Source organism: Pseudorasbora parva, chromosome 13, assembly GCF_024679245.1.
Source record: "Pseudorasbora parva isolate DD20220531a chromosome 13, ASM2467924v1, whole genome shotgun sequence".
Classification (NCBI taxonomy): Eukaryota; Metazoa; Chordata; class Actinopteri; order Cypriniformes; family Gobionidae; genus Pseudorasbora; species Pseudorasbora parva.
This window is the reverse complement of record NC_090184.1, coordinates 27,684,667-27,708,392: the sequence shown is the minus strand read 5'-3', so window position 1 is coordinate 27,708,392 and position 23,726 is coordinate 27,684,667. Positions and strand designations below refer to the sequence as shown.

Sequence of the window (23,726 nt, the reverse complement as noted above, 5' to 3'; positions counted from 1 at the left end):
ACAAACATATGTGTAGTAATTATGGCTTTCATTAAACCAAAATTCAATTGTACAAAACTGTATTACAAATCTCACTTTCCTGGGTCTTAGATTACAAATGTAAATAATGCCAATTATGTATTTATTAGTAATTGAGTGTAATAGTTTTAAATCACCATAATCGTGGTCATGTTCGACACTCTTGTTTTGTAACTTTATTTTGAAAAGCTATTCACAGTGTCCGTTTATGGGTAATCTCGCGAGATTTTAAGCATTGCAACTCGGGGTCTTTTGATAATGTTCAGCCATACAAGTCAACATACAGAGGTAAATTATAAAGTTTTCTGCATTCTTAGGCACATCTGTCACCTCACATTGTGTTATGAATGAGTTAGCATACGAATCGACATGCAGAGTTTATAACGCTATAAAAGGTGATCGAGTGACCGTTTGATGCAGCTTCAGGAAGCGACCAACTGCAGCTGCAGACCTACTAATCGGCCCCTGGCTGGAGGAGTCCGTCAAAGGATCAGCTGTTATTTCAGATTTTGTTTTTTTTGGAATAGATAAATAAAAACGGGCCTGACCGCAATTTGACTTTACCTTTCATTGTTAGATTTTAAAATGATTTTTATTTATTTATAAAAATGCAGATTCAGGTAGATTTGGTGCATACAAACAATTTTTCCATAGATTATTTATCTTTTTACTTTATACGAAATAAAGTTTTCATTTAGGCTTCAAAGTCCATTATCAGGAGTCACATTAAGCTGTCCCCCCTTTTCATTTCATTTTATAGCTACACAAAACTATTTTGCGAGGAGAGGAGCAGCCAACTCTCCAGAGATGTGAAGACTGTTGTTCCTTGTACCACTGTCCTTTCTGTGGGCCTGAAATGTTCAAACCCACCATCAAAAGTAAATGTTTGAAACATTTACAGGGTCACAGAAGACGAGCTATCCGACACAAAGGCAAGTCCTAAATAATGTGTGTGAGAAATTACATATTGAATATATTACCCTAATGGGATACTCAACTGCTTTTTCATATTAAACTACCGGTATTGTTATTCCCTTAAAGGCACTGTATGAAATGTGTTTCAATTAATCATAAAATGGCCCTGATAGACTTTAAGAAATCATGTTAATTTAAAATACTTATATCACTGACAGCAGTAGTCTGGCCAGGATATTGTCATTTAAAAGTTGTTATTGCAGCCCTAAACTGATGTTGATGTTGACATGTGTTTTGGCCTGAAGCTCCACCCTCCACCTATCAACCAATCACGAAGTAAGTAGTGTTTCGAAGTTGCCAGCTCTGCTCTAGTTACCACAGCTGCAGCCTATCTGACAACCTCGAGTCAGGGGGGAGGGGGAGGGGATACACCGCTCTACAGTCATTTGAAAGTGATTGCAGTACTAGTTTTGGCCACAATCTTACATACAAGACAATTTTATAAATACCTCTCGTCTAAGTGCGTGCACTTAATCGCTTTTACGTGCGGTGACATTTTGATAGCACTTAGCTAAGCCCAGTTCATTCATTAGGTACCAAACAGATCAAATTAGAACAGACCAAACACCTCCACGTCCACCTCCACTTTCACGTATTTAAATACGGTTACACAAATAGCTGTACGACCGAGTATGGTCACACAAAATAAAATGTGACACTTTTCTAAGCGGGTTATAAAGGAGAACTATAATGCATGGTGGAATAGCACTTTTGAGAGTATTCGACTCAGCGCAGTAAAAAGTCACGCCTGAAAAATCCTCTCCCTATATTGATGAAAATGAGAGGGCGAGGAGGAGATTTGAGGGAGTGCACCGATTAAGTGCACGCACTGAGACGAGAAAGGTATGTGTCAACTCGTCTTAGTTAAAGGGGTGGTTCCGTGTTTTTTTTCTAGGTTTGGTTGTGTTTATGGTGCGCAGTATAACAGGTCTTAATACTTTTTTTTTTTCTTCGTATTTTTCTTATATTTGACCTTTATTCCACACCACTGTCTCCACTGTCCTTTGAACGGCTTGTTTGCTTCCTGCTTCTATGAAGCCCATCCCTCCGAAAAACACAATGGTCTTAGATTGGTTAGATGGCCAAATGTAGTTTCATGTATTTTTATTGGCTGAAGTGCCAGGCACAGGTTTTCCGGAAACACCTCGCCCCTTACCATTACGGGCAGAAGTCACATCTGCAGTGACTAGCAAGGGTTTAGGATGTCACCAACCCGGGAGGAAGTTTGTTGTAGTCCAAACCGGCTGTTTTTGTAGGCAATAAACTGCCATAACTTTAAAAGACAATATCTCAGTTTGCATTGGACTTTCAGCGCTGTAAATTTGCAGATACTGTTTATGCTCTTACACACTAACTGTTAAATAAGTGAAATCACATGCGACCACCCCTTTAAGGGAATAACATAGTTTAATATAAAAAAGTGGTGGAGTATCCCTTTAAAGACATTCTCAATGATTATTCTCTTCCTTCTAGACTTAAAATTAGGTAAAGTGAAGAAATGTTTTATTGATACATAATTAATATGACAATAAAATATCTATTAAATGCGTCCATAATAGAGAACCCCTTTCCTTTTTATCCCCCTGCAGAATTCTTAATTTTCAAATGTCATTTAAAGTGCCGAATTGCTCCACATTTTCACTGCATCAGCTGCACATCTACTTTTATGAGGAAAGATGGTTTTCTAAAGCACTTGGCAATGTGTGAGAACAAAAAACCCAAGATAACAGTTGTGGAGTTGAAATCAGAGGAGAATTCACCTGCACCAGATCATCGTCAGTCTGGCAGCAGAACTGAGGAGATGCCTGTCATTGATGGACACAAGAGCCTGACCTCTGAGGATGCTCAGAAAATCAGACGAAGAAAATCTAACTTTGAGCTATACTTGTGCCCTAAAATAGTAAGTTTCTTTACTTTAATTTTTTGTATATATGTATATTTTATGCCAAAAGCATAAAAGTTTTCTCTTTTTTGTTCCAGCATTTGTATTGTATAAATGCCCCCTAAGACTAATGCACATAAAAAATATTAATTTAGATGAATCATCCTTTTAAACCTCTTAATGGGGTTTATTGTGTGTTTTTTAAGCTGTGGAAATTGATATCAACATACAAAACACTTTTCATCCTGTGCTTTTGCAGGCTGCAGGTGAGGAGACATTGAGTCCGGGGCCCACTGATTCAGAGATGGCAGACCAAGGGTCCACAGGTGATGAGTCTCATCAAACAGAAAACATTCTGAATTATGCGATGTGCTCATCTTTACTTTCCATTACCAGTGTGATAGAAATGAAGTACTATCAGGCATGAAGTAATACATATTTGTATTGACTTGTTATTATTATCATAGTGCCACAAAAAAATTAAGACACAAGGCATTAAAATGCTAAATAAGTCAGGCAAGGTTCCACTTGTTCAGTTAAACAAGTTAAGATCATATGACAACAATATAAGATTGAAACATTTATTCTTTTTATGATGTTTAACATACATTTTTAAAAACTATACAGCGAACGTTGTATGTGATACCATGTGGAATGATAGTAGTTCATACTGAATTATATCCTATGTAACCTCACTTTTAACACTTGCCCAACAGGAACATGAACAGTGCTGGTAAGGAGGTTATTAGAACAGTTTTTGAGCTTTTGGGATCAATCGTCAGTTATAGGTTTTTAAAAATTTGTCTAAGGCCTTGTTTGTTCTAGTACCTAAGATACTTAACAGATTTTAAGGCTGGAATACATGATGGTACATGATGCAGATTTTTGCCCTGTTATGCAGTCTGAATGCGTCACTGCTGTTGCTGAAAGTCACAGATTTTGAGAAGTCAGAGTTTAACATTGTTTTCCTTTTTTCAGGAAGGTTTTTGTGTTTTGAAAAAATTCAGGGTGGGACTTAAACGCATAGTTTACCCAAAAAGGAAAATGTGACGTTTATCTGCTTACCCCCAGTGCATCCAAAATGTAGGTGTCTTTGTTTCTTCAGTAGAACACAAATTAAGATTTTTTAAATTCCAGCCGTTGCAATCTGCCAGTCATAATTCATGTGAATGGGTAACAATTCTATGAGAGTAAAAAAAAAACATGCTTAGACAACATGCACAAAAACCCTGCTGCTCCTGACGACACATTGATGTCTTAAGACATGAACCGTTATCTATGATCGTGCCAGTTTTTCCATCAGACCTTACCAGATGGAAGTAATAGCGGATGGGAACACTAGATGAGATTCGTTTGGATATGAGGTAAAAAGAAACCGATCGGTTTGTGTCTTAAGATATCAATGTGTCATCACGAGCAGCATGGTTTTTGTTTATGTTGTCTAAGCATGTTTTTTTTTTACTCTCATAGAGTTGTTACTCATTGACATGCATTATGACTGGCAGACTGCAACGGTTGAAGTTAAAAATCTTCATTTGTATTCTACTGAAGACACAAAGACCCCTGCATCTTGGATGCCCTGGGGGTAAGCAGATAAACATCACATTTTCATTTTTGGGTGAACTATCCCTATCATTTTGTTATTTGGGTTCAAACTATTTATTGGATTGTTTGAATGTTGTGGTTTGCTATTGCTGTGATCTTAAGTGAGTGATAGGTTGTCGTCATCAGTAAAAACATCATCAGAGAAGAGATGTCATTTAAAGAGGGAGAAGTTATTTTGATTAGTGATTATGAATGCACAGAAATTGAATTAAAAATAATAATGATATGCACGGTGTGGAGGCTATATAAGCCTCGGCATGGATGGCATGGTGCTCTCAATGCGTAGCATAAAGATGCTAAGTCCAGACATTAGCTCTCTTTGACATGTTCTCATATTGCTCTCATATTGACATGCTCTGATCAGAGACCTTTAATCTTTATTTCTAGGTGAAGGAAGGATAATGGAGGAGCAGGAGAGAACAGATGAACCATCTAAATCCCCTGTGGATGAAGCTGTAAATCTATCTATAGTAGATCACAATGTCACAGAAACCACTGCCTCAAATTCTGCTGCCAATCCTCATCCTATAGAGGCTGATCTCGCCATACAGACTTTGGTAAATGAGATGTTCACTGGACACACACCTGGTGAAAGCACTGTCCCACAAAGGTCCAGATCCGACGCACAAGATCTGTGTCCTTTCTGTGGTTTAATGCTGCACAGGAAGAATCTGCAGGTGCATTTAAGAAGAAAGCACCCAGATCAAGTTTCAGACCAGGAGAAGCCTGCCCCTGCTCAGGTGAAAACCCCCAAACAACAGAGAATCCCTTTGCGAAAACAACAGAAGGTGAGAGGAGAAATTCATCCTTTGAAAAGCTATGCTCCTTTTTTACTCTTTGGGGCAATTCTTTTCAAAATAGGGTTTATTAATGTTATTTATTAAAATAAAAACAAAAATATTTTATTTGGTTAACTACATGTCATATGACCATGATATCAGATAACTGTGAATATGCATAAGCCTAGGCTATGTATGGGAACAGGTAAGACATTACTTTAGTTGAAAGGGGTTCTTCTGAACCAAACAATTGGGGGAATCCCTGCTTTAGAGTGAAGGGACAGTTCACCCAATTATTCACACTCATTTTATTAAAATGTTCTCCTTTTGTGCTTCCAAAATGTTAGCCATAAACGTTTTTAATGGCTTAACTGGCAGATTTTCATTTGTGGGTGAACTGGCCTGTTGTGTCCCAGAAGTACACGGCAGAACGAAATGAAAACGTAAGTGAACAACACGAATCAACACAACAACGTAAATGCTCCCACGTGCGTGTGCATATATTTTTTTATTAAACAATACATGAGCGGTGTCGTTTCTATAACTTCGGGGGTGCATTACCATGCAGACTTTATACTAGTGGAAATGTACTAACACAACTTTTGAACAGTTTTTACGGTACTATTGTTGTTTACGAATCCTTGAATTTCCCATATGGGCCACTATACATAGGAGGAGGTCTGTCTGCGTCCTGCAAGACCACGCCTATTAAAGCTACGTCCATTACAAGAAACGCCGACTATCATCCATCACCCATGAAAAATATACAGTAGGTGGCGGTAATACTCCCGTGAACGTCCATTAAACTAAAAGAAGACGAAGAAGAAACGTCATAGTAACAACATTGCGGCCACTCCAAGATAGACGACCCGCGAATTCGATATTGTCAAGATGGTTCAATGTCGAGATGAGAAAGTAAGTTACTAGATTAAATATTAGCTTTTGTCTTTGTTGTTATTCATACAGTGGCATGGACAAATTTATTTTAATCCTAAAAAAGTTGTATCCTGGGGGACCATTTAAGATGATGTAGGGAGAGTCTAGCTGGCTGTGTGTGTGTGTGTGTGTGTGTGTTTGACTATCTATCTATCTATCTATCTATCTATCTATCTATCTATCTATCTATCTATCTATCTATCTATCTATCTATCTATCTGTCTATCTATCTATCTATCTATCTATCTATCTATCTATCTATCTATCTATCTATCTATCTATCTATCTATCTATCTATCTATCTATCTATCTATCTATCTATCTGTCTATCTATCTGTCTGTCTGTCTGGTCTATAAACTTCAGCGTAAATAGTTAGAAAATAAATTGATGTTAAACTATACACCCCCTCTTATTGAAACCATATATTCACACACATACGTTATATAAATTAAATGTTTATCTTTTTAGTTGTGACAATCATAAGTGATGTTGACTTTTAAAGTGTCTTTTACTTCTAGTTTCATGTTACCATTCTGAATGAGGGAAGTTCTCCTAGACCTATATCACTTGCTAATAAAGAGTACAAATGCCTGTTTTGTAAAAAGACTGGAGAGTATCCTGCTCTGGTGGCACATGTACAGACCCACGAGAGGTCAGTTGTCAAACATAAAGGTATGTTTTAGAATAATTCTGTGAAATGTTAGAAAAACATACAATATCATGTTGTCTTTCTGAAATTATTGTCAGCATGTAAAATTATGCATGTACATTTACAAAAGTAATTTGAGATATATTTTTCTCTCTTTTATTTTTTTACAGGGTATAAGATATATAAATGTCACCTGGGATGTATAGAAAGTGGACACTATCACTGCTGCTTCTGCTGTCAAGTTATAATTCGAAAAAACATATTTGTTAATCATGTGCAGAAGTGTGCATCAGCCAAAGTCCACCTTCCATCTACAGAAACATCCAGAGTATGTTTAGAAACATGTGCTTTAAAACCAACTGACTGTCCATCGTCCCAAAGCATCTCAGCATTATCTGCCACATGCGATTCTATCCCCAAACCTTTAACCAATCCAGGTTTACCTCAAACTTTGACTTCTCCACCAGTCGCCAGCACCTCTGGAACTTCCATTGTTTCTGCAACATGCATGGTTGAACACAGTGCCTCAGAAACAGAACATTTTTCCAGCAATCCACCTACACAAAGTTCCTTGACAGACTCGAAGACTGCTGTTTTACATCCTAAAGTTGTAATACCCTCAGACGTTCAAAATATTGGGTCTGCCAAACAAACTGAATCCATCTCCACCAGTAACAGAAAAATAATTAAGTGTAGGCTGAAGCGAACAATGTGCTGCTTTTGCAACAAGATTCTAAACAAAAAAAACATAAAAACCCACATTCAAAGACGTCATCCTTTGTCTACTCCAGATATCAATATAAATCATCATCGTCCACCAACCTTCACTGGCCATAAAAATGGAATTTCCGCTGTTGGAGGAACAGTTCCTGGACCAGTAAGACCTGTACATGTTCAGAAATATACATGGAGAAATATCCATAAAGAGGCCTGTGAGTTAGAAAAGTGCAGTGCATTGAGTTTTTTCAGATGGGTGGATTAATGGATGTCCAGTGCATCCATTTTTGCACTTTAATTTGCCATCTTATTTTTTACTGAAGATGAGACATCTCAATTAGGAAGGTCTTTTAGATATGGTCAGAAATAATTTGATTTTTTTCTATAAAGTACAAAAAAATATATATATTTATTTTCATGGGCCCATTTCTCAGCCATCTAAACAATGCATTGAAGCTAACATTAGGGCTTATACTAATGGTAATGGTCTAACACAATCCTAATTTTAAACAGCTTTTACCAATATTTTTAAATGACTTTTTAATGTGTATACATGTCATGGTCCACTAAAACATTTTCACATTTGGATTTTGGTAGACAATGACATCTAATATGAAGCTCTAGAAAAGGCTGAGGAAGGAGCGGGAGCATTTTTGTTGTGTTATTGTGGTTTGATTCTGTGTTGTTAACTATTGTATAGATAACCACCGTAAACTATAACGTTATCTCTTTAGCATTGTTGATGTTGCTTTCACGTGCTATCGGAATTATCGTAAACACTAGTGTTATAGTGTATAGTATTTCCTTGTTAAAAAATTGACATGATCATGACAAAATTTGAAATGCTCGTATTATGTCTTCTGAAGAAGGGAGTAAAAAAACCAAATGTTGCCGTTTATGCAGCTTGGACAATAAGACTAAAATAAAAATGCATAATTGCGTGATTTAACATGCAGCAAAAATCCAATACTTTGCGCATCATACTACGGGTTATATTTTTGTTCTTATAAACACGAGCAGTTCTTAAATATTGGCGCAGTTCAATAAAGATCATGTCGAAACTGTGAAGAATAAACCGAACCCCCCATCAGAGCCGTGGAATGGATGCGTCCGCACTGAAAGCTCTGACCGCGGTTGAAACATCGGCTGTCATCGACACTCCAGCGATTTTTCCCGATCTCACTCTCCCGTCACGACACTCCACTTTCACTAGACCGGCGTGGCTTTTTGTTGACATGCGTGGTGTAGAAGTGTCTGTTGTTATTTTTGCCAGATTTCATTTTCGTCCATCTGATTCACCACATCTATTGTAAGGTGCGAACGGAACGGGTGCTACTTTTTAATGTCCAGACGGTCTTTTTTTTTATTAACATGTTGCTTTTTTATCGACAGAATAAACATTTGTAATGATCTTTCCGCAGAAGCGTATTGGTATCATAGCTTTACACAGACCAGTGAGATAAAATTAATTTGCCTAAATGTTGGACTAGCTGATTGAAAACGGCGTGCTTTACATTAACACATTTTGAGTTTTGAATACTGCGGTGCACTAGTATTTAACACTATGCATTTAAGTTCATATTCTGTATAGTCTGAGCCCACAAGGCTTTTCAAGTTTGGCCCCTCATCAGGTTTGTTTACTCATGTTGTGTTCTGTTTATGTAGTTGACTAGTTAATATGTTTGTGGTTTCAGATTGCAATGGAGAGTGTGACCAGAGATGTGTTCAGACACTGTATCAGGTTTCCTGTGCCCATCTCGGCCTCTGTGGTATCTGATGAGCTGCTGGATACTGCCAGCAATAAGCGGTGCATGACTGTATTGACCCGTAAGTTTAGTGGAGAGTTCTGTTGTGTAGTTTTAGGGTGTATTTGCATAGTTTAGTGATATGAACACTTCATGGTTCTATATTTTTCAACTCTCTTTCTCTGTAGGATGGAGTCAGTGTGATTTGGAGAGAGGGACGAAACTTTGTTTCTCTCAAAGATGGACTCTACTGTGTAAACACGAAACAATAGAGCACCTTCTGCCACCTGGAACAAGCTCACACATAGAGAAAGAGTAAGATATATACTACAGTATAAATATGCAGATATTCATGTTTCCTCAAGAAGTAAAAATAAATATAGTTTTGACTACAAGTAGACAACACCTATCATTACTCAGGTTGCTCAGCTGCTGGTCTCCTTCTGGGACTCTTCAAGCTGTCATCCGGGAGGAAGCAGGACATCAGTACCTGGAGGTAATAATGGCTGATATAGTTGAAATTCACATTTTAAGTTGAGGAAAATATATGAATTCTCTTTGTTTTACTTTTGGTAGGTTTGGGGTCAAAATGGTTTGGAGAAAAGCTTGGACCTCATAGCTCTAAATAAACATGGAAAAGTGTATGAAGATGGTAAGAAATACTTTTTGCTGTCCGTGTTACACACCAAGAGCCTCAAATCACTGGCATGTGGGCCAATATGGTGAAATCAGTGTGAACACGTTACTCTTTTATAAGCTTGTTCTTTGTAGTGAATAAGTCTAAAATGAGGGTTTAAATAAAAAAAACACTCACTAATTCTCACTGAATGATTAGTTAACCCTATTAATTTTTACCTACTCTGTCTGGAGCCTTTATCAGTGTGTAAGGGTATTGGTCTGATTGTGTGTACTCTGCTTCTTTGTGCAACATTAGCCCAGTTTGCATGTTTAGCTTGGTCACCATGTGAAAAAAAGTTGCTGTATGTGGCTGAGAAGAAGAGGGTGGAACCGTCAGCTCAATCATCAGTTGTATCAGCCAGTGAGGATGGAGGGCTAGTGCTGCTTGAGGAACAGGTGAGATGTCTGTCAATCAGGTCATCTCAACTGAGCTAATGTAGCTTTGACCTTTCCCACATGTAGCTATGTGCATTTACTGTTATAACTAGACGTTAGAAGAAATGTATTTGAGGTTTTAAAAAAGTATTGTGTGCATTTCTCAGGACAAAAACATGTATGTTGAAGACTGGGGTGAGGGGCTGGAGGGTAAAAGCTTTCCAGTTTTGTGTGTAGCTGATCTCAGTAAAGCGACAGTCATTGTGTATGCTGGCGTCCCTCCTAATATATCACCAGGACAGGTGAGACGCATATCTCACTATTCTTAGTTGCCTAATTGATATAGAATTGTGTTATGCCATTTTGGCTTTAAATGGTAGATATTATATCAGCAATGTTTTAAACTAAATATTAGCTAAATAATTCTTGCTCTCTCAAGGCCTTGTGGGGGCCTAATGGAAAGGGTGTGCTGTTTGTGGGCCAATGGAATGAGCCATTCAGACTGGGCCTGAAGTTCTGCTCCAATCGTAGGTGAGAGGTGGAGTAAGAGAAAGAATAAATCTTTTTAACATCTAGTTTTTTTCCTTAGAAATATAAAATTGATTCACTTATATTTCCACCCTTTAAGGGCTAATATTTAATAAGATGCTTATCTCAGTTGGCTGAATTTGTGCCAAAATACAATAATTTTTAAAAGTATAATATTTTGCTGATTTTTCACTTTTTTCCAGATCAGCTCTCTTCTACATGAATATGAAAGGGAATTGTGGTGAGATTCTTTATAGGAGGTGTTGTATGTATGCACCTTCATAAGTACTTTTCCTTTACAAAAGGAAGTTTTTTAACCCCCTTTTGTTCAATTTGACCTGGTCAGAGTGCTTGTCATCTGAAGGCACGTCTGTGTCGAGCCCTCGAATGAGTCCAGACTCGTGTTGGATCGTCTACTTACAGGGACAGGTCTTTGGACCACATCATCAGTGCCTGAGAATGATGTTGGTGAGAATGTAAATAATTGATTGACATGCAATATAATATTTCACAAAGGTATTTTGTTTAATATTTATAACCTACTCAACCAGTCAACAGTTAGGAGCCTGAAGATTTTTTTTAAAAAGAAAAAAGAAATGAAGACCTTTACACAGCATGAATGCATTAAATTGACAGTAAATACATTTCTAATCAAATAAATGCTACTCTCTAAACTTTCTTTTCATCAGAGAATCCTAAAAAAGTGCATAATGTTTTCCAAAAAACAGCTAAAGGGTTTTCAGCATTGATATAATAATAATAAGAAAAGCAGTATATTAGAATGATTTCTGAAGGATCATTTGATATCTGAAGACTAATGACTGCTGAAAGTTCAACAATCAAAGGGAATACATTTTCCAAAATATTTTACAAAATATATATATATTTTTTAATTGTAACAATATTTCACAATATTAGTTTATTCTTTTTTAAAAAAAACCTTTATATTCACTTATAAAATAAATGTTAATAATAAATGTTATATTCAACAAATAAATACAAAATTGTTGAGCATAAGAGAAAATCTTACCATCCTCAATATTTTAACTTGAGTGTGTGTGTGTGTGTGTTTACATTTAATATTATATACTGTTTATTGCATCTATTATTATTTCGGTTTATTAATCTATTCTCTGTCTTTGTTCCTCTTAGTATGACATGAAGAACAGAAGCACTTCAGTTTTGGTAGATGTGGTCAGAAGAGCAGAAAAGGGTACTTAGATGAAAACACATGCACACACTGAAGAGTGCGGTCAAGTCAGTTTAATTGATGTGAGTAATGTCATGTTTCCTCACAGGTCAGTTTGCTGGTATATATGAGTCGTTGCCGTCTCAATGCTGGTCTGCAGACAGCGAGAGAATCTTCTTCAGCAGTGCCTGTGAAAACAATAAGGTAAACAAATATGTAAATATAGACGGTTTCAACGGTAACAACATAAACAAACGCTACTGCGCATGCGCGCTTTTGTGGCCCAAACTTAACTTCCGGTAGACATCAATAACACCAGAGGATGCGTTATCTTTCTTATGCGTTAGCATCTTTAATTTGATTGTGCACCATTATCTTAATGTATAGATTTTTTTTTGTTTCAGCATGTTTATTATAAATAATCTCCCATTTATGTCTTTAATATAGAGTGGGAAAACGCCCCACTTAAAGGGTAGGTCACCCAAAACTGAAAATCCTGTCATTCATTACTCACCGTCACGTTGATCCCAGAGTTTGCGCTAGAAAAAAATGGTGCCGGTCAAAGTGACCGGCAGAGGTTTCGTTTTCCGGACATTTTGATGATATGCCGGTCAAAAACTCCTGAAAGCAGTTTATGTAACTTATAAAAAAAATGACCATGTTTATTAGCCGAACTTTCAAATAGACGGAAAAAAAACATGAACGTCCGATTGGCGTCAATCAACCAATTTTTTTTAACTTATAGGCGTAATTTGCGGGTGGGACAGGTGGGACATGTCCCTACCACTTTTTTAAAACATCTTGCTTCACGGATTAACCTAACTAATACAAACAATGCAGTTCAATGCAGCAAACGCGGCTCATGCAGTCTTCACACAGACGAGCGCTTTAATCTAACGCTTAACGCCGTTGCAGAGACTTTCTGTTTGTTCCGGTCAGATCGCGAAACAAAACGCACAAAAACTGTTCCTGCTCTTGATGTACAACCACTGATGGTATTCGGTTTTGATGAGAGAAAAAATAGACCACGAGGGCATATTAGAAACGAGAACTTCTGACAAGTTTAACAGACTAGACCAGTGATTAAGCAAAGTGTGCAAATCTATTTGCCTTTATTCACGTGAAAAATCTTTAGATGCAATAATTAAACGCAATTAATAAATTTAATTATAAACTCAGTATGTCTCATTTAGTTGGTAACATTTAAATTGGCCACAGTGTGAAATGACAAAATCATATAATAGAATATAACAGTATAACTACAAGCAGGTAAGCACTACAAGATGTTTTTGAAATCATTAGAGAAAACGACAAAATTACTTATTTACAAAATTACGTGTGTGAATAAGTGCTGTTTAAAATGTGCTTGCACCCGATCATACTCAGTAGAAGGTAAAAAATAAAATAAAAATCCCTTAAACATCGCCGTGATCATCTGTATAACGCTGGTTGTTTACCGTGAGTTCTGAACACTGCACCATGTGCTTATTTAAATCTTTTCGTTTCTACACATATTAGGCTACATATTCCTCATGTCTGTGAGGCAAGCCTGCCGAGTTTCAGTTTGAGACGCGCTTCGGTTCATGATGAAAGCGATGGCTTCCGCGACCTAGTCTACTTATTTATTTCTTATTAATTAAATACATGCAATTAACCGAAGAACCCTTTATTAAAATTAAGAGACAATTTGTACAAAACGAAAGAAAGGCTTTTTACAAAACAAAACTTAATATTAAACTAAATATAACCACCAAAATTATTTCTGACCCACGCGCATCTTTGCACTTCTAGCCTATAATCAGATGAAATCTAAAAATAATATTATAATATGTAAACATAAATATGAAGAAAAAAAACATTGTTTAATGGCTACAACAAGTATAGTAAGCTACAGATTTATGTCATGTCTGAGCTGGATTTGAACTGTTAACCGTGCCATGTGCTCTCTGCTTGATTTTTAATATTTATATCATGTTAACCAAGAATAGTACTTTAAAATGTATTTCTACTGAGTAGTGCGCCATACAAGCAGACACAGACCGGAAGGTAACTTCGGGCCAGGCGCGTAACCGTAGCAACGCGCGTGCGTTCGATGAAACCGTCTATACAGTTAGGGACAATAAATACAGGTGCTTTACCAAAATAATGAAAGTGCAAATAATAATTTGCATACTGTTAAATAGCTTTAAAAGAAAATGTCTGCACTGTGGATTTTGAATATCCGATTCCTAGATTTTGTGATTTTTGCACCTTCTGTTATTCTAGGCAGTTTTCTCAGTGAACAGAACCACAGGAAGAGTCACACAAGTGTGCGGACTGGATGTGCTAAAACTAGGTAGTGTGAATATGGACTGACTATGAATGTGGAGTGACGTTTTTTCACTTAACTATTAGTGTGTCGTTACTATTTTTCTTGCAATTTGTGACCGTCATTAACTGTGTGTTTGTGTTTGGTAGATGATTTTGGGAGTGTGCAGCTGTTGACTATACAAAAAGACCTGATGGTGATGAGCTGCTCGTCTCCAAATCAGCCACCCTGCCTGGTACAACCACACACACATGCACCCATATCTTCACCGAAGTTACTGCATGATATATAACTTTGTGTGTTTTCTGTAGAGAGTTGGCTTCCTCTCAACCGTTGATCAGGCTGAGGACATGCAACTTTTTAATCTGGGTGGAGCTGATGTGTATGAGGAATTTTATTGGCAGCCTATGTTGATCACACCCCCTTCTCAAGAAGAGAACCATCAGTTCTGTAAGTTACATGGATGTGTCATCAGGTATACAGCTGCTACTAGCAGTATTTCTTTGTGATTTTTCTTGTTTCTCCTCTTTGCCTCTATATAGCTGGACTGAATTTCGGAGCAATTTTGTTGAAGCCTTACAGTCCTCCAGAGAGAAGGAAAACTCCTCTAGTGGTTAATATACACGGTACTGCTGGCACTTTTCCCCATATAATTTTAATTCAGATGTCAGTGATCAATAGCTATATTTACATTCATCCAAGGCTTAATCAGATTGAAAATCTTCATCTAAACACCTCAATTGAGCTGAATGAAATTTCAATCTAATTGGAAGGGGTTTTGTAGACCTGAAATAATCCGGAATAAAAGAAGCATTTAAATGCTAGGGCTGTCAGGTTTATAAAAATTTGCCTGATGATTAATTGTCTGTTTTAGAGCTGTCATACTTTTTTTGTTTGTGCTTTGTTAATTAAATAATTGTCACAAATGATCTGATTGAATTGAATCCTTTGTAAGTTGTCACTTTGTAGTGTAAGATATATATATATTTAACACCTTTAAATATAAAAAGTAATTTATTCAATTAATTGAAACATATACATGCACAACAAACTGCCCAATTACAGAAAAGTCCTTAAAAATTGAACATATATATAGAGAGATTCTACCAGGCCAGGTGACAAAAAGGAGCACATATGGAACAGCAGAAATGACCCTCGGGGCCCCTTTAAACAAAGCAGGCTGTGCCTACTTTTTGAATAAAATAATTAAATTAAATATAGTATAAATATATAAAATAATTGGCACTGTTTAATGTGGACTGACCTGTGATTCGCTGTATGCCTCAATTCAAGACAAGCGGCAGTGTGAAGTGCACTGTGAACTGATCATCTTCTCTGCTACCAGTAATCTGTAATTCTTCTCTGTAAGTCTTCTCTGCTACCACTACTCTGTAATACCAGTTACAGTGCAAAATAATCATGAATGAACATCTGAAGGCATTTTAAAAGATATAGTTAAAACTTAAATTTACCAAAATCTGTATAATGACATCTGGAATTGCTCAATCAGTGTTTCAACGGCAGAAAGACATCCATAAAACAGCTTGTACGCAATGTCATGTAACGTCAATACCCAGACCTAGATTTGAACAGCCATTCAGAGATTTTTATTTGCTATGGTGTTGATTACAACGCCAAGTACTTAAAGTCTTAATAGGCAATTTATTCTACATTTTAATATGGACTAAAACATGTCCTAGATATTGAGAAAAAAAAATCTGGATTTCTTGGATTTATTGTTCAGTAACACTTTAAACTGTGGTTACATTAGTTAAAGGGTTAGTTTACCCAAAAATGAAAATTAGCCCATGATTCACTCACCCTCAAGTCATCCTAGGTGTATATGACATTCTTTGTCAATCAATCAGAATTATATTAAAAAAATGTCCTGGCTCTTCCAAGCTTTATAATGGGATGGCAGTGGCTGTTGGGTCATTTTTGATGTCCATAAAAATGCATCTGTCTGTCATAAAAGTGCTCCACATGGTTCTGGGGGGTTAATAAAGGCCTTCTGAAGCAAAGAGATGCATATTTAATTGCATATGAAAAAAATGCATATTTAAAACGTTATAAAATGAATTAACTCCCGGCTAATCGCTTTCCTTATTGAATTCATGGTAAAAGTGTAGTGCTCGTGCCTCTCGCAGTTCAAAACGCTTGCACTACGTCTGACAATTGTTACTGGTGTGCTATGTCGTCAGGCATAGCATAAGCATTTTGAATTGCGAGAGATGCGGGCGCTACACTTTTTCCGTGTGAAAGTGAATGCAAATTCTGCAAAGTTTAGGGTTCATATAAACATAACATTCAGAAAAGGAAATCATATTGTCTAATTTGGATGGATGAAAATTATTGATCAAAATTAACTTGAAGTATTTTTCTGTGCAGGTGGTCCTCACGCTCAATTTGCTGCTGACTGGAACTCCACAGCTGCTGCTTTAACCAAATTGGGCTTTGCTGTTCTTATGGGTGAGTGTTCACATGTCAATCTTGTTTCTGTCATAAATGAGTACAGATTTGAAGTATTTAAAGGTTTTGTGTGTTACAGTGAACTACAGGGGCTCCACTGGTTTTGGTCAAGATGGCATAGAGTCTCTGCTTGGAAATGTTGGCAGTCAGGATGTCAAAGATGTTCAGGTGTGTGTGAATATGCACAAATAAAGTACCCGTTTAAAAAAAGAAGAATTGCATTAGATCGTTTGTCATTCTTTGTGTCCAGAGGGCAGTGTTGTGCGCTTTGCAGAATGAGACTACTCTTGATCCTGATAGAGTGGCAGTGATGGGTGGCTCTCATGGTGGCTTCCTGGCCTGCCACCTGGTTGGTCAGTATCCAGATTTCTACAGAGCATGTGCAGCACGAAACCCTGTCATCAATGCAGCCACACTGCTCGGGACCAGTGATATCATAGACTGGTAATGCACTCATGTTTACATTCATTAGGGTTGTGAAAATGCTGAAAAACTAATTTAGAATTTTATACTTAAATATTTGAGTTTAAAAAGCATAATTTTTAGTTTGGCTTGTCTCCTGAGGAAATAATATGAATGTAATATTAATGCACTGCATTAAATTGTTTTATTCAAAGCAATTAAATAACATGACTGTAAAACTGTTTAGTTTTTTAGTTTAAGGTGCTAAAGATGCTAAAGGCTCTAGCTTTAGTCAGTGTCTCACCTCTTGAGGCAAGGTTTGTGAGGTTTACCCACACAGCTCTTACTAGCTGGCCTCTGTTTACATGCAGAGCTTGATACAAGAGCTAAAGCACCGATCACACGTAGTACTTTGAGACATGTTGTTTGAAAGTTTAACTTCTTTTCACTTTACAAACTTTCTAAGCTTTCTAAACATGTGCCTCTCTTGTGCGAGACGCGAGTGCAACTGTCAATGATTGGTTCTTATGGAATGTGTTAACAAAAACCAAAAGCCTTTAGCATGTTTACATAGAAAACAATGGAAACCAGTGCAGAAAATGTGTTTTGTGTGAACAGCTTGTTTTGACATAACCAAGATCTTCTCACATCTCCCCATTGAGCTTCTCTGTTTCTGCAATGGTTTGAATGAGCAATGCAGCAGCATAGCCTGTTAAAACTACATTAAAACGACTCTTACATCATCAATGCATCTCATGCGCCCCTGATAAGGGCCTTGTGCACCCTTTTTGCATTTGAATGTGGATTTTTATTTTAAATTTAAATAATATTTTAAATTAAAATTTGCCTGAAAATAGACCCCAGCATGCTCTCTGTGCAAGCAGGTTGTGACGTTGGTTATGCTGATGGAAGTTAGCCTATTTTCAGGCGCTGCGTAATATCATTGCGCCGCTGCACCTATGGTACTGCAGCAAAGTTTCCTGATTATTACGCAGGAGTGAGAGAATAGTTCCTAGCCATATTGGTTCTAAAAAATTGCAACTTTTAATTTTCTGTCGGTCCTAGTACACAATGTAACTATACACAAAACAACATGTAAAGTTATTTTGTCACTTATTGAGCAGTAGGCTAGATGGAGCCGTTTATCTCCAGTCTTTGTGCTAAGCTAGGCTAGCGGTGAGTGCGTCAGACAGAGTTATGGCACAGAGATGAGAATGGTATGTACAGACCTATCTAACTCAGGGGGATACGGTGATATTGAAGTTAAAGTCACAAAAAGTCGCCGTGTTTCTTTTAAATTATAATGTGCACTGATAAATGAATTATAATTATTCTTTATAAGCATAGAATCAGAGTTTCTTAAAATCCAGGAAAAACACAGTTAAGCATTATTTATTCCAGCAGTAGAAGGAAACTTTGTCTGTAATACAGTAATGTATGTTTGTTTAGTATTCAGAAAATTTTATAATGTTACTGTAAATCTGTTGGATAATTATCAGTGTACTATACTTCAGTTTTGGCAGTGGCCGAAGGTAACTGTAATGGTGATGTGTGCTTGTACTGCCCCTACAGGAGATATTCCTCTGTTGGGCTTCAGTATGCTTTTGACCAATTGCCCACATCACAGTCCCTCACTTCCATGCTGGAGAAGTCACCTATAATACATGCTGCACAGGTATACACATGACATGCTTGCATTGACTAAACTATCTAAATGGGGGATTTCTATTGGTTTTATGTACAACTATTTATTTATTTATTTATTTATTTATTTATTTATTTTAATTACATTTTTACAAATCAGAATGACCCTATGGCTGTTTCACACCGCAAACTTAAGCAGTGCATCAGCTTCACCTCAGCATAACTACATCATCACTGCAGCTGCAGAATCTTCGATAAATATTTTTGATTTTCTTAATTTTCATTTCTGACATATTTAGTTCTAAATTCACACGAGACATGCCTTCTCTGTGCATTTTGAGCACTTTTAGTGCGAAATCATATTTATTTTGTCCATCAAAAATTAGCTTTCACTTTAATTATAAAAATAGGATCTGCATCGAATATAGGATCTGCATCGAAACGCATGCTTAACTGCTCCTCACGACCTCCCCCGACTCCTGCTCCTGGTGTGAAAGCAATCATTGCTTAACATGCATGGCGAAAAAGATATGTGCTGCTCACGTGCCGCTCATACTAGCAGTTTGAAACGGCCGTAAAAGGAGGTTTGTGGATGTTTTCTTAGGTTTAGCCTATTTCTGAGTACAAATTTGTCCTCAAACAATGCACACATGCGCACACAGACAGGAAATGTGATTAATTTATGATAGGGGATTTCTTCTTTAGCATGATAAGCTTAATAAGTAAATATTAAACCTTAATATGACCTGTGTATGTGTGTTTAGATCCGTGCTCCGGTTTTGTTGATGTTGGGTGGGAGAGACAGGAGAGTATCACCTCACCAGGGACTGGAGCTCTACAGAGCACTCAAGAGCAGGAATACACCTGTCAGGTACACACACGCAAACTATCACAAGCATTTAATAAACAAACATACTGAAAATTCATATTATTTGTCAATAATAGTGATAGACCAAGCTGATTAAGCATCCAGTATTTGGTCATTTTGAGATGATTGGTTTTAGTCATTAGCATATTTTATTTTATTGTATTATAAAATGTAATATTTTCCCATGATGTTAAAGCTGAATTTTCAGGATCATTACTCCAGTCTTCAGTGTCACATGATCCTTAAGATATCATGCGAATATGCTTATTTGGTGCTAAAAAAACAAAAAAAAATTTCTTATCAAGGTCAATATTTTTTCTGTATTTTTGGATGTATAGAAAGTTCAAAAGAACAACATTTATTTTAAATTAATTATTTTAAAAGAATTATTTTGCAACGTTTATAACTGTCTTTGTCACTAAATCATTCAAAACCTGATAAAAGTATTACTTTCTTAAAAAAAAAAAATCTCCCTGACCCTTCAGCCTGCTCTTTCTTTATTACACATCTTTTCTCTCTTCTCTTTGTCTGTTTCTCAGGTTGTTGTGGTACAGTGATGAGGGTCACTCGCTGTCTAAAGTCAACACTCAGTCTGACTGCTTCCTCAACATCGTTCTGTGGTTTAAAGAACATTTAAGCTGACATTTCTCAAAAGTGCATATAAAAATATCCATCTGAAGCTTTTTTATTTCTGTCTGCACACATTGTGTTTGACATTCTTGTCAAAACTTTAAATGTCTATGAATGCACTAGGGGGCAGACCTGTCCATGTTAAGTCAGCACTGCTAAAATAAGGGGTCAAATGCCAAAGCAAAGAGTCCATAAGTTGAGAAATCTGAGCTCATTCACACTCTTTTGTGAGATGTTTGCTCTTTATTCGGATTTTAGTGGAAAGAAACATGGCAATATTTTTAGATTAAGTCTGTTTGACTTTAAATACAAAAGCATGGTGATTGTAGATTTAAATTAGTTTGAATATGAAAAAAAGTACATTTCTGACAGGATGTACAAAAGAAGAGCAAAAGGCTTTTTTCAGGGCATTTTCAGAAATGTGTCTGTAGAGATCTGTAACATTCCATGTTTATAAACATGATACAAGAGAAAATCGTGTTTATTTTGGACAATGTTCATACACTTCATCCAGGTGTGCATGCTAGCTTTGGTGGCTGCTGTAACAGCTCAAGTATCTAAGACTAGTGTCTGTAACAGCTCAAATATCTAAGACTAGTGTCTATTTCATTTACAGCCACTTAAAGTTGCCCTAGAATGATTTGAAACAATATTTTAAATTGTTCTCTGATATCTAAATAGAGGGTATGTGGCTTATTTAAGGTCAAAAATTGTCCAGACGTGGTTTTACAGGTCCATTTACAACCTTAGAAATTGTCCCTAGGATATAATGCTCTGTCTTTGCCTTATTTGGAAGGGTCATTTAATATTAATGCAGAGTTCTGCTCTGATTGGCTCTTTCACTGCACTGCTGCTCAATGACAGCTAACACATCTATACCATCCATCATGGCAATGATTTTACAATCATAGCTTCTCAACTTTGAATCACGAACTGAGCTGGGTAGCGCGTGAATATGTTGTTTACAGTAACGTTACAGTTTGACAGTAGAGTACTGATTTAAAAGGCGATTTATTTAACCAAACAAATGTAGAAGCCACTCAAAATAGTCAGTGTCATGTTTACTACTCACCCACTGCAAAATAATCATACTTCAGTTCTCAAAAATGTATATTTATTTAACAAGTTGACTAGATGCCTTGTCAAATGACTATCATTTCAACCTAGATGGTGAAGAAGGTGACGTTAGCAACAAGGCTCGAGTGAGCGATCTGTAAACAACTAAACAGTTGTAGTAAATGTAGTTAGCTTTTGAGTTATGTGTTAATGATGAAATGTAGGCTAATTTAGATTTCATTCCGTCAAAAGGGATCGACATACTACTTATCTACTGTTGTATTTTATGACAACACTGGCAGGAGATAATATTAACCTTTGTCATTTGACAAACTGTTATGTGAGCTACTTGGAGTTTCCATTTCCAGCATCTTGCGTTAGATCTAGACAACAGGGGATGTTTTTTCGTAATGTTGTCTTACTAAGAAACTTTTTTAATTTAATTAGAAATGGGTTCGACAGTTAAGAAGTGGAAATAATCACTCCTTGCTGCTTGCAGGAATACGGAATCGGCCCTTTCTTCAGTTTTAGATGCTGAGCGAATCCTGCTATATTGCCCCAGGTTTCTCCGTGGTGAAATGGGCCGAGCAAATAAACAACTTTGAATTACTTTGTTGCGGTATCCAATTGTAAATAAACATCAACCATGACTGTTGACATTATTTATCTGTGGGAAGGCTATGAAAAGTCCTCACATCCCCTGCACAGCCTGGAACATAACATTTGTGTCCATGATCTTACGTTTTCGCTATCCTTGCGTGTCACTTGTTTATCTGACTGAACTCCTGACGGCTGCTCAGTTCTGCCTCAAAAAGTGAACATGGGCTGGCATGCAAATGTTAGGGGAGTACATATTAAGGATCCCAGCTATTGTGTCACAGATGGCGTTATGTTGAAAATAGCCTGTTTTTTCATGGTGTTTTTCACAAACAAGATTTACATAAGAAGTAGGAGGCAATGGTCTTTGAGACTCACTGTATGTGATGTCCATGTACTGAACTAATTTTATTTAGCTATGACAAGGTTAATTCAATTTTTCATTCTAGGGCACCTTTAAGAAAGATCCTTCTCTCAAAGATTTCTTTGTTTCATAGTTTTAGCAACATTCTTGTCCTTTGAACACTTAATCCTCAAATCCCCTTTGACAGATTCATTCAGCTCTTGTGTTTCTGTCTTGAACACTGTTTTTAATGTTTTTTTATATTATTGGGTATTTTGGTTTGCCGTTTGTGGCCAGGTTCATGTTACAGTGTTTTAAGGCCAATTGTAACATGTGGATTTTCAATATCCTGGTGGTCTCATGGGGCAGATTGCATTATACCCTGTTAAGATTGCATTGCTAATGACCCAAAGAGAGAGAAGTAGAACACAACAGGTCACTTGAGACCACTGCCTGTGTGTGTGTGTGTGTGTGTGTGTGTGTGTGTGTGTGTGTAAGAGAGAAAGAAAAGAAAGAACGGTCTGTAGTGTTATTCACCCTTTGATCGGGTTTGGTGTAGGTGTCTGGGTCTTGGCAGGTCAAATATCATTATAGGTCTTTTCTATCCGTCTTAGTCTGCCTAGCTGCTGGAAGACATGCTTATAAAGGAAGATTAAAAAGCAAGGCAGAATTTGAGAATAAACACAAACAGCGAAAAAGCAGAAAATCATTGCCAGGGGGTGAAAAGCAGATGAAAAGCAGAAGTGGATTAGAGAAAGTGCACAGAAAAATCTCAGTAGTTTTAAGGTCAGACAGGGCTAAAATGAGCCACTGCTTTGTTGGTACTTTCATGAGCTCTGTGACAATTTAATAAAAAACACAAAAGTTAGCTTTATCAGATGGCTCAAGCATTTTTTCTCTTGAGAATGCTGGGAGTGGGCTCAGATCTGGCCTGTGGTATGTTGAATCAACAGCCATAAATATGACACAGACAGAAGCAGTGGCTGTGCACTAAATCGTTTTGTTGTCAAAATACTTCAAAATTCTTGTCTAAATGTTGTCATAAATTAAATCCTTCAGACTTCTTTGTTATACTTTGGTTCATGTTGCCTCAGTTGTTTTAGGTCATTTACAAGTTGTTCAAGTAAAATTAGAAAATTAGATTAGACAGACCGACCGAACGACCGATAGATTTTATTAATAATACATTTTTTTACATATTTATTTTATTGGTTATTGGCTGTCATCTCTACGTTGCCAAGAGATCTTATATATTAAACCAAAATCAGTGTTATTTGAAAAAATGTAAATACTATTTTAGTATTTATTTATTTTGAGTTAGCTTTTTTATAT

General features: G+C 36.8%; 1 protein-coding gene across 5 annotated transcripts; it reads left to right on the top strand.

Annotated features, from left to right (window-relative positions):
* Window positions 1-133: 133 nt before the first annotated feature.
* On the top strand, window positions 134-21,841 carry zgc:136971 (S9 family peptidase). Of its 5 annotated transcripts, XM_067413669.1 has the most exons (26): window positions 134-306; window positions 779-950; window positions 2,583-2,893; window positions 3,135-3,201; window positions 4,868-5,268; window positions 9,257-9,389; window positions 9,496-9,622; window positions 9,728-9,803; window positions 9,884-9,959; window positions 10,242-10,381; window positions 10,528-10,662; window positions 10,800-10,891; window positions 11,092-11,129; window positions 11,235-11,356; window positions 12,041-12,101; window positions 12,187-12,281; window positions 14,343-14,412; window positions 14,535-14,620; window positions 14,697-14,835; window positions 14,928-15,011; window positions 16,774-16,854; window positions 16,934-17,022; window positions 17,105-17,298; window positions 18,829-18,931; window positions 19,665-19,771; window positions 20,308-21,841. In XM_067413669.1, exons 1-26 carry the CDS (start codon window positions 277-279, stop codon window positions 20,408-20,410), a joined length of 3,132 nt encoding a protein of 1,043 aa, XP_067269770.1. In that variant the 5' UTR covers window positions 134-276; the 3' UTR covers window positions 20,411-21,841. The 5 variants fall into 5 exon arrangements, with proteins under 5 accessions (XP_067269770.1, XP_067269772.1, XP_067269771.1 ...); XM_067413671.1 differs by lacking the exons at window positions 134-306; window positions 779-950; window positions 2,583-2,893; window positions 3,135-3,201; window positions 4,868-5,268 and adding exons at window positions 5,391-5,702; window positions 5,932-6,174; window positions 6,715-6,868; window positions 7,016-7,722; XM_067413670.1 differs by lacking the exons at window positions 134-306; window positions 779-950; window positions 2,583-2,893; window positions 3,135-3,201; window positions 4,868-5,268 and adding exons at window positions 5,391-6,174; window positions 6,715-6,868; window positions 7,016-7,722.
* Window positions 21,842-23,726: the final 1,885 nt, after the last annotated feature.